Below are 11,782 nucleotides of genomic sequence, written 5' to 3' on the forward strand. Positions count from 1 at the left end.
TGAATAATCCTATAATTATTAAAGAAATTGAACCTGTTAGAAGTCTTCTTGTAAAGAAAACTCAATATCCACTTGGGTTCACTGGTGAATTTCTCTAAACATTTATAAAAGATATAACACCAGAGAATAGTATTGGATGAATCACTTCCTAGCTCTTTTTACATCATGGGATGTAAAACCTGACATGGATATAAGTGGAAAGTAAAAAAACATGTGCATCTTTACATATAAATATAAATGCAGAAATTCCAAACCAACCTAGAGTGGTTTGGAAATATATAAAGTATATAATGTATACATAAAGTATATATATATACAGTATATATATACTGTATATATAAATATAGTATATATAAATACAGTATATATATATATAGTATATAATGACCAAGTGTGGTTATTCTATGAATTCAAAGGTAGTTTAACAATGAATATAAAATGAATATAGTTTTTGATGGTGTAAGTAAAATAATAAAAATAATATGATCATCTTAATAGCTGCAGAACATGCATTTGATACAATCCAGTAGTAATTTATGATTAAGAAAAGAAGAAAACGGTTAGTAAATTAGGAATAGGAAACTTCTGTGGTCAGATAAAAAATAGATAAAAACAATCTACAGGAAACATCTTACTTCATGGTGAAATACCAAAGTTTTCCCTTTAATACACTTTCTCATCTAGCTTTACAGACTCCCCATCACTCTTCTTCTCATCCCTGTACTCTTTCCCACCTCCACTGACCCTGGGTATAGGCTGAGGTGCCAAAATGAAAAATGAGAGCAATAATACCCGGATGTCCATTTCTTATCTCCAAATCAGGGGGCACCAAAGTATTTTTCATGATGAATGTTTCAGTGTGGAGAAGAGACTATTCATTGATGTTACCACTGCCAGATTGTGTAGCTGCATTCAGGCCAGAACAGAAATTGCTTCCCAGAAACCCCCTCAGAGACAGTCCAACCCCTCCCAACACCGCCCCCCCCCCCCCCCCCCCCCCGCCCGCAGGCTGGTTTCTGGGACTGGCCCTGGGAGTGCCCTAGGCAAGTCTGTAAGGCAGTTTTTCCTTATCTGAGGTGGGTCATTCTCCAGTACCCATCTTCCCTGTCCTATAAACTCCTTATCACCTGCCCTGTGGCAGGGAGGACATCCGTGTCATCTTGCTGCCTCCCAAGAAACTCTGAGTGTAATAATGGGGCCCTCAGTCTCTTTCTACAGTCTCCTGGCCAGGGAAATTTTACCTAACGCTCAGTATGACCTAAGGTAAGATGCAGCTGAAAGAGGGAGCAGGACAGGAGCAGGCAAAGCTCATAAATGATCCCAGGCACCTCACATCTCCTGTAATTCGGCCTCTGTAGGAGGTGAAGCCGATTTGGTGGTTGTGTCAGTGGCTGGGGCTGAGTCCTCAGTCAGGGCCCTCTCCAGACTGGCAGGCAGGGAGTGGATCAGCGTCGTTCGGAAGTCTCTCCCCAGGAAGACGTAGAGCATTGGGTTGAGGCAGCTGTTGAAAAAGGCCAGGGTGCTTGTTAAATATACTAGGAGATGAATGATGTCGTACTTTCCTTCATGTACTGCTCTGGCACAGAGTTTATTCAGAAGAAGACACAGTTGGAAAGGGAACCAGCAAATGAAAAAGGAAGCTCCGACAGCAGTGAGGACCCGCAAGGGATGGTGGGACTTACTCATGCTCTTGTTTCGGATTTTGGCTGCAATGAGCATATAGCAGATGGCGATGATGGACATCGGTAGAGTGAAGCCAATGACAAACCGGATGATCCCTATGATTGCTTCTGAGGTAAAGTACCTCTGCAACTTCTCTTCTTTACCGATGTCACCCCAGAAGTCAATGTTGAAATCACAGTATATATCCCCGTTCTCATCCCTTAGTGTAGTAAAGAAGATAAGAACTGGCAAGCTGAGGAGTAGAGCAAGAATCCAGGGTACAATGATCACTTTTTTAGCCAGACTTAGAGTGCGGTTGTTCTGGGCCCAGACCGGATGCAGGACACAAATACAGCGGTCCAGAGCAATGAAAGCAATGAGGAAGACACTTGCAAAAAGGTTTGTGTCACCCATAATGTGAAATAACTTGCATAGGAAACAGCCATAAGGCCATTGTCCTCTCATGGCATTTACAACCATGAAGAATGGCAGAATGGCGCTGAAGAAGAAGTCGGCTAAGGCCAGGTTCAGGTAGCACAAGGTGGTGACTGTGCGTGCCATCCGGAATCCAGCCACCCAGATGACAAGCGCATTGCCCATGATGCCGAGGACACAGGTGATCCCTTGCATCACCAATGTGAAGATCTCTGGAGCAGTGTAGCCAGTTTCCATCCTGCCCACACCTGAAACATCTCAACAATGGGAATTTGTCAGCTGTGCACCATCTTACAGCATTTCTGTTCAGGCCAACAACTTCCACTAGAGCTTCCTCTCCAAACCTTCTCTCCTGAACCTTGTGGCTAGTCACTAAAATTGGACAGACTCTTGGCTGTTCCTGTGGGAAAGGACACTTCTCTATCCTATATAATAAAAGCTAATATGCAAATTGACTAAACGGCAGAACAACCGTTTGTTTTTTTGTTTGTTTTTTTTGTTTTTAATATATTTTATTGATTTTTTACAGAGAGGAAGGGAGAGAGATAGAGAGTTAGAAACATCGATGAGAGAGAAACATCGACCAGCTGCCTCCTGCACACTCCCACTGGGGATGTGCCCGCAACCCAGGTACATGCCCTTGACCGGAATCGAACCTGGGACCTTTCAGTCCGCAGGCTGACGCTCTATCCACTGAGCCAAACCGGTTTCGGCAGAACGACCGTTTGTTGTGATGCACATTGACCACCAGGGGCCAGACGCTCAATGCAGGAGCTGCCCCCTGGTGGTCAGTGCACTCCTACAGGGGAGCACCACTCAGCCAGAAGATGGGCACATGGCTGGCTAGCTCAGCAGCGGTTGCAGGAGCCTCTCCTGGCTCTGCAGCAGCGCTAAGGATGTCTGACTGAAAGCTTAGGCCTGCTCCCCATGGGGAATGGGCCCAAGCCATCAGTCGGACATCCCCCAAGGGCTCTTGGACTGCTAGAGGGTGCAGGTCAGGCTAAGGGACTCCCCTAAGTGCACAAATTTCGTGCACATGGTCTCTAGTCTATGTATATAAAAGCCTAAGCGACCATCCAGCCGTCCGACCAGTAGCTATGATGTGCACTGACTACCAGGGGCAGACAGTCAATGCAGGAGCTGCCAAGCTGCAGTGACTTGGCAGCTGCGGTTCTTGGGTGATGGACCTGGAACCATAGAGGAGGGAGCTTGATTCTGGAGTGCATCGTTTGAGAACTGCCCTCTCACAATCCAGGACCCCTCACAGGATGTCAGAGAGCTGGGTTTGGCCTGATCACTGCAAGCCAGGCTGTGGGATCCCACTGGTACACAAATCTGTGCACCGGGCCTCTAGTATTCCCATAATAATTAACATACATTCCACCTATTAGGCTAATTACTTAGCCAAGAGTGTTACAAGATTCTTGTCCCTCAGCAGAATCCTGAGCTGAGGATGTATAAACAACAGAAAATCAATGGGAGGCATCTTGGGCACAGTGAGGGAGCACTAGACTCAGAGTGAGTATGGTCACAACTCTTCCACCCATGACTCAATGCATAGATGCTGGCAGACTCTGCAACCTCTGCCAGCCCCAGGTTCTCAGAGACTCCCAGCTCCTGTTCCTCCCTTGTGAGAATTCTTGACCTATTGATTGATTCGTCTTTAAAGTTTTAGAGTGTGGTTTGAGTTTATAGCTGAAGAGGATCTTAAACAATTACTGGTAATATATTTTAACATGTTGCATCCTGTGGAGTCTGTGGTGGTGGTGGTCAGTGAAGGGGCCCTTCTTTACATTCAACCCTTTGCTTTCCATTGTCTGATATGGAGCTCTTCTCTGTTTGAGATACAAGGAATTTTTACTCATGGTAGAGCTTTGGCATAGGGAATATGAGACTAATAGGTTCAGTTAATATTTGTGGGGTTCTTATTAGAAACCATGTATTATATTAAGTGGGGATCATTATAATTGTTGACACAACAAGGAAGGATGATTGTGCAATGAAAGGTGGGAAAAAGCCAATGAGGTAAAGTTGTGCAGTTATGGGCCCACTCGCTCAATGCAGGGTGGGGGAGAATCTGTGTTCCAGATGGTACTCAGATGGATTATACTGGCTGCTATTCGGGGACTCATAAAGGGTGCCATTTACAGTATAATATTTCAACTCCAATGACAACATCCTTGCTTTTGGGTTGGTATCATCATCCATGGTCCTGGCAGAGGAAGTGACCTGCCCAGTGTCACAGTTGTGAAGGGGCACCCCTGAATTGATGAACGCAGATTTCACATGGAAAATCAGCAGGCCCATGTTATTTTACTCTATCATGTTTGCATTTCCATGGTTTCAGTACTTCTCTTTTCTCAAACTTATTTTTTTAAAATATGTTTTTATTGATTTTAGAGAGAGGGTATGGAAGAGGGATAGAGAGAAACATGAATGAGAGACAAACCTTGACTGGCTGCCTCCCGCATGCCCTGAACTGGGGATCTAGCTAGAAATCTGGGCATGTCCCTGACAGGGAATGGAAGCGGTGACCTCTTGGTTCATGGGTCAATGCTCAACCACTGAACCACCCTGGCCTGGCTCTCTTTAAACTTCTTAAACTCCTCCCCATTCCTGCTCTAAGCAGATGCCCTTGCCTCATATTTTAATGAGTAAATGGTAATAGTTGTTTGTGAACTGTTTAGCCTTGTCTCAAGCAAACCCCCCTATCTATCTGCACCTGTGTAGTGAAGAGAGTTCTTGTTCATTCCCCTTTCATGTTTGCTCTGGATCTCCCCATGTCTCTCACCTTCTCAACAATCCCCCTTCTGCAGTGTCACCTTTTTTTTCAGCCAAAACATCCTCAAGATTTTCTTTCTACTGTCTCATTCCATCACACAAACAGGATCATATCGCCTCCCTTCACAAAGCAACTGCCCTTGGCCCATGCTCCTTTTCAGCTCCAGCCTATGTTCTCTCAAGTAAATTCTCTCGGTGAAGAGTATTCACAGCCAAACACTAGAAGGCAGAGTGTCTCCACTGTCACCTCAGCTTTACTCCTAAACTCACTGCGAATTGACTTGGTCCTGAACACTCACAGACTGTGCTCCCCTTAAGGATGCCCCCAGCCTCCATGTCACTCCTCCAGTGGTGCCTTCTCAGTTCCTATCTGATATCTCAGTTACATGGGACCCATAAACCACTTCCTCCTTCTTAGGCCAGTTGATGATAAAATGTACACGCAACACAATCTTGGTTGTGTTTGTAGCTCAATAGGCCACTTCACCTCAGTCTTATTTACTAGCCTTTTCTCCTCCCAATCCCAAGGTTGCCTCGGATAAACCAAAATTCCTTGATTCCTCCCAAATCTACCCCTCTCAATATTCTGTGTCTGTTTGGAATTTAAGTACTCAATTGTTCCATCTCCAAATCTAACACATCCTTGCACCCCCTTTCCATGACCATCCCATCCAAGTCAATCAAGTCCCTCTACAAAATACCTGAGTCCAATGTGGAATGGTTTCTCTCATCATAACTCTTGTCCGTGTCTCTTATCTGGCTGCAGATCTGCACTAACCTTCCCAATTGCTTGTTCTTGCTTCTCATGCGGTCCCCACCCAAATCCATCCTCTAGACATAAGCCAAAGGATCTCTTAGAAACACAGATCATACCATGACATTATTCTGCTCAACACCCTCCAATGGCTTCCAAACTCCGAACTCAAGCTCACCAAGCCCTCTTGAAACTGCACCATGTACCCTTCAGAATTCTTATATCCACTGTTGTCTTACACCCTGTGATGAATCCACACAGAATTCCTTTGATTTCTTGAATGTGCCAAATTCATTGCCATCTCAGGGCTTTTTCAGCCTCTGTTCCTTTTGCCTACTATGCCCCTCCTTTTAAGCTTCCCACATCTGGCACTTTCTGAATATTGCTATCTCAGCGTAGATATTATATTCACAGAGGTGTCCAGGCTGACTCACAGTGCTAAGCAGCTACCCCAAGAACAGCCTGTATCACCAGGGACTGTCCTTGTTTATTTGTCCATTCATTTACTTTTTTAAAAAAATACTCTCTACATTCGTACACACGCAACAGAAGATTCATTCAATAGTAATTCATTCAATGCTATATCTCTATAGTCATGCTGTGAGCCTCATATGTAATATGATATTTTAAAAGTAAAAGAAATAAGTTTTAATAATTTATTTTATTTAACTCAACACACAGAGACTATCATTTGAGCATAACCAATCTGAGAATTTTCAATGAGACATTTTCTCTTCCTTTTTCATACTAAGTCTTTGAATATCAGAATTCATTTTTTACTGCAGCTCATCTCAGGTCAGATTAGCAAGAACTCAATAGTCATATGTGGCAAGTGGATTCTTAATAGACAGTCCAGCTCTAGAACTCAGGAGGTATCTGTCACATAATAGATGCTCTCCTATCAATTTTTAAATTCCTAGGCTTGGTACTTACCACCAGCTGAAACTGGTTCATGTGGTCAGTTCCTGGCTTCCTGTGGCAGGAGGGCTTCAGCAGATTCTTTTATGAAGAACAAGGGGGAGGGACAATTGGGCTCAACCAATCAGGTGACAGATACCCAGATCTTCTTGCAGTTTCCATAAAACACTCTGGATATGTTGTCAGGGTACTTTATTTATTTATTTTTAAAATATATATGTATTAATTTCAGAGAGGAAAGGAGATGGAGAGAGAGATAAAATCATCAATGATGTGATTCATTAGTCAGCTTCCTCCTGCATGCCCCCTACTGGGGATTGAGCCCGCAACCCAGGCATGTGCCCTTGATCGGAATCGAACTTGGGACCTTCAGTCTGCAGGCTGATGCTTGATAGAGCACTGAGCCAAACCGGCCTAGGCGGGGTACTCTTTTTAGAGCCTTCGTGTCTGAATATTTCCCTCTCCTCCCACCTGCTGTGGGAGACAGGAGTTCAGTGCTCTAAATATCAAGAGTCAAGGGCGTTTTGTGTCCGGGCCCTTTCTCTTTTAGAAATTCAGGGAAATGAAAGAAACAATTACTGATGTGAGAGGATTTGGAGGCAAGCAGTAAAAAACATTTAATGTTTAAAAAAAACCTTGTTTCTGCACTCAAACAACACTCCATCTCCTTTCCTCTCTGAAGGAAAGGAGACACCATAGGTGTGGGTTTGTTCTGTACTGAAACACTCTCCAATTGTCTGTGGACCTGAACTGGGTGTTCTACAATCTAATTCAGCCCGACACTGCCTGGAATTAGAGTCAGATCCTACAAGGTAAAGGGCTCAGTGCTACAAGGCTACCCCACTTCAGGTGCCACTTGGGAGTCCCAGGTCGCCAATTGTACTTAAGACTGACCAGCTGTAAATCAGAGATCCCCATAGTCCCCCTGCTCCCGTACAATGGTTTGCTAGAATGACTCACAGTACTCAGGAAGGAATTTACTGGTACTTGTTTAGCAGTTCATTATTAAGAATACAACTCAGAAGAGCCAAATCGAAGAGATGCATTGGGCAAGGTATGGGGGATGTGTGTGCACATAGTTTTCAAGTTCTCTCTGGGGCATTACCCTCCCAATACCTTGATGTGTTCAACTACCTAGAAGCTCATCAAGTCCTGTTGTTCACGAGTTTTTATGGAGCTTAATATCCTGCACCTTCCCAGCTGTTGTTTCCAGAAGTCAGTGTGTTGAGCTGAAATGTAATCACTTGGTACTCTAACATAACTCATTAGCATAAATTCTGGTGTGATCCGAAGGGACTCCTCATGATAAAAAGATAGTTCTAGCCCTAGATAGGTTGCCTCAATGGATAGAGCGTTGGCCCTTGGACTCAAGAGTCCCAGGTTCCATTCTGGCAAAGGGCCTGTACCTTAGTTGCAGGCTCTATCCCTAGACCTGGTTGGAGCACATGTGGAAGGCAACCAGTTGATCTCTCTCTCTCCCTCTCTCTCCCTCCCTCCCTCTCCCTCTCTCTCTCTCCCTCCCTCTCCCTCCCCTCTCCCTCCCCTCTCCCTCTCCCTCTCCCTCTCCCTCTCCCTCTCCCTCTCCCTCTCCCTCTCCCTTCCCTCCCCCTCCCCCTCCCCCTCCCCTCCCCCCCCTCCCTCTCCCTTTCTTCCATTCTCTAAAAACCCTCGGGTGAGGATTAACAAAAATAAATAAATAAACAAAATTAACAGAAGCATGCAGGAAACTTTTAAAAAATAAATAAAAGACACTTCTATCATTTAGGAAATTGCAAGTGTTTAGATGCCCTTTGTAAGAACCAGGGACTCAGACCAAATTTTTTTTTTTTTGCATTTGAATATTTATTTTGAGTTCACCATTGCCAATGCATCAGGATGTTCTGTTACACATTAGATGACAACGTGTGAGTGATTAGTTGCAGAAACCAAGAAAAAAGGCTGTGAACTACTGTAGATTGATTTATTTCAAAGCCATCAGTCAACAGTTAGCCAGAGTACTTTATTTGAAACAGAAAATCAAAATCTGAAGTGTTCATAAAAAGATAAACCACCTGAGGATTTGTAAAAATTTTGGGAATGTCAGCGAGAGTTCAGTAAACAGGCCCCCATTCATGATGAATTCAGAGTTCATTTAATTAGACGTTAAAGGTCCTCAGTTGATACCTGGACGATGCTGTTATTTATTGAGTCGTTAATTATACAACTCCTTCTTGGGTGTCTATTACATGTCAGGCACTATTCTACACGTATGGTTTTGGGGTCCATTCATGAACAATAAAGGCCAAACCCTGCCCTCAGATAGATGACATTCTTATTATGTAAAGATACCCCTACCAAGTACTGTAACACAGTTTTCATACTGTTTCATACCAATAAATTTGACCATTTGGAAAATATGGCTAAATTCCTTGAATGTCACAGATTACCAAAACAGACAGAAGAGGAAATAGATGGTCTGAATATCTGATGGTTATTAAAGGAATTGAGTCTGTTAAGAAGTCTTCTCAGAAAGAAAGCCCAAGACTCAACTTGCTTCACTGGTGAATTTCCCTAACATTAATTAAAAATATAACACCAGAGAATAGTACCGGAGGAATCACTTCCCAGCTTTTTCTTTTGATGTAAAACCTGACATGGATATAAGAGGAAAGTAAAAGACCAGACCCATCTTTACATAATCATAAATGCAGAAATTCCAAACCCATCTAGTGAGATTAATTAGAAATATACAAAATGTATCATGACCTACTGTGGTTATTCTATGAATACAAAGGTAGATTAACATTCAAAAAGAAATATACTTTGTGATGGTATAAGTAAAATGATAAAAGTAATATGATCATCTTAATAGCTGCTGAATATGCATTTGGTATAGTCCAGCACTTATTCATGATTTCAAAAAGAAGCAATCCATTAGTAAAGCAGGAATAAGAAACTTGTTTTCAGATTAAAAAACAGATAAAAACAAACCTACAGGAAACATCTTACTTCATGATGAAATGCTAAAGTTTTTCCCTTAATATACTCTCTCATCTAAGCTTTACAGATTCCCATTCATCTTCCTCTTACTATCCCTGTATTCTTTCCCATGATCACCAGGGTATAACCAAAAATAAAAGCAATATACCCTGATGTCCATTTCTTTCCCAAAATCAGGGGTCACCAAAGTATTTTTCATGATGACTGATTCATGTGAGAAGAGGCTATTCACTGATGTGATCGCTGCCAGACTGTCTGGCTAGATCCAGCTAGATTCAGGCCAGAGCAGAGATCACTTTCCAGAAAGTCCCTCAAAGACAGTCCACCCCCTCCCAAAGCCCTTGGCATGCTGGTTCCTCAGATGGCCCCTCACTGTGTTTTGGGCAAGTATATAAGGCGTTTTCTTCTTATCTGAGGTGGGTCATTCTCCAGTACCCCCATCCATCTTCCCTGTCCTATAAACTCCTTATCACCTGCCCTGTGGCAGGGAGGACATCCGTGTCATCTTGCTGCCTCCCAAGCTGAGCCTTGTATGTATGTTCCCTTAAGAAACTGAGTGTAATAATGGGGCCCTCAGTCTCTTTCTACAGTCTCCTGGCCAGGGAAATTTTCCCTAACGCTCAGTATGACCTAAGGTAAGATGCAGCTGGAAGAGGGAGCAGGACAGGAGCAGGCAAAGCTCATAAATGATCCCAGGCACCTCACATCTCCTGTAATTCGGCCTCTGTAGGAGGAGAAGCGGATTTGGTGGTTGTGTCAGTGGCTGGGGCTGAGTCCTCAGTCAGGGCCCTCTCCAGAATGGCAGGCAGGGAGTGGATCATTCTCTTTCGGAAGTCTCTCCCCAGGAAGACGTAGAGCATTGGGTTGAGGCAGCTGTTGAAAAAGGCCAGGGGCCTTGTTAGAGATGTCAGGAGAAGAATGATGTTGTACTTTTCTTCAGATACTGCTCTGGCACAGCGTGTGGCCAGAAAAAGACACAGTTGCAAAGGGAACCAGCAAATGAAAAAGGAAGCTCCGACAGCAGTGAGGACCCGCAAGGGATGGTGGGATTTACTCATGCTCTTATTTCGGATTTTGGTTGCAATGAGCCCATAGCAGATGGCGATGATGGACATCGGTAGAGTGAAGCCAATGACAAACCGGTTGATCCCTATGATTTTTAATGACGTAACCAGCTTCTGCAACTTCTCTTCTTCGCCGATGTCACCCCAGAAGTCAGTGTCGAAACTACAGTATATATCCCCGTTCTCATCTGTTACTGTAGTAGAGAAGATGAGAACTGGCAAGCTAAGGATTAGAGCAAGAATCCAGGGTACAATGATCACTTTTTTAGCCAGACTTAGAGTGCGGTTGTTCTGAGCCCAGACTGGGTGCAGGACACAAATACAGCGGTCCAGAGCAATGAAAGCAATGAGGAAGACACTTGCAAACAGGTTTGTATCTATCATAATGTTATATAACTTGCATAGGACCAGGCCATAAGGCCATTTTGCCCGCATAGACAGTACAACCATCAAGAATGGCAGAGTGGCGCTGAAGAAGAAGTCGGCTAAGGCCAGGTTCAGGTAGCACAAGGTGGTGACTGTGCGTGCCATCCGGAATCCAGCCACCCAGATCACAAGCCCATTTCCCAGGATGCCGAGGACACTGATGATCCCATACGTCACCAATAAGAAGATCTCCGGAGCAGTGTAGCCAGTTTCCATCCTGCCCACACCTGAAACATTTCAACAACGAGAATTTGTCAGCTGTGCACCATCTTACAGCATTTCTGTTCAGGCCAACAACTTCCATTAGACTGAGCTTCCTTTCCAAACCCGCTCTCCTGAACCTTGTGTCTAGCCACTAAAATTGGACAGACTCTTGGCTGTTCCTTTGGGAAAGGACACTTCTCCATATTCCCATAGTTATTAACCCTTTGCGGTCCAATTTTATTTTTGGAATTCAAGCAGTCTGGTCCAAATTAATTGACGGGATTGATTGTTGAACCGGTGTGCGGTGTCAACCTGAGTCTTGACATTGGACCTGCTACTAGCGCCTGGTCTGTTGAGTCAGCCTCAATGTTGGACCAAAAAGGGTTAACATACATTGCACGTATTAGGCTGATTACTTAACCAAGAGTGTCACAAGGCTCCTGTCCATCAGCAGAATCCTGAGCTGAGGGTGTATAAACAACAGAAAATTGATGGGAGGCATCTTGGGCACAGTGAGGGAGCACTAGACTCAGAGCGAGTATGGTCACAACTCTTCCAC

General features: G+C 44.0%; 2 protein-coding genes across 2 annotated transcripts; both read right to left on the minus strand.

The window, feature by feature from the left end:
* Positions 1-1,329: 1,329 nt before the first annotated feature.
* On the minus strand, positions 1,330-2,334 carry LOC138999811 (N-formyl peptide receptor 2-like). Its single transcript, XM_070402043.1, has one exon. It carries the CDS (start codon positions 2,332-2,334, stop codon positions 1,330-1,332), a length of 1,005 nt encoding a protein of 334 aa, XP_070258144.1.
* A 7,896-nt stretch (positions 2,335-10,230) lies between these two features.
* On the minus strand, positions 10,231-11,235 carry LOC138999743 (N-formyl peptide receptor 2-like). The gene has a single exon (XM_070401961.1). The coding sequence runs from the start codon at positions 11,233-11,235 to the stop codon at positions 10,231-10,233; it is 1,005 nt and encodes a 334-aa protein (XP_070258062.1).
* Between the last annotated feature and the right edge of the window lie 547 nt (positions 11,236-11,782).

The sequence above is a fragment of the Myotis yumanensis genome, unplaced genomic scaffold (genome assembly GCF_028538775.1).
Source record: "Myotis yumanensis isolate MYYU_CA2020_CCGP unplaced genomic scaffold, mMyoYum1.0.hap1 SCAF_23, whole genome shotgun sequence".
NCBI lineage: Eukaryota > Metazoa > Chordata > Mammalia > Chiroptera > Vespertilionidae > Myotis > Myotis yumanensis.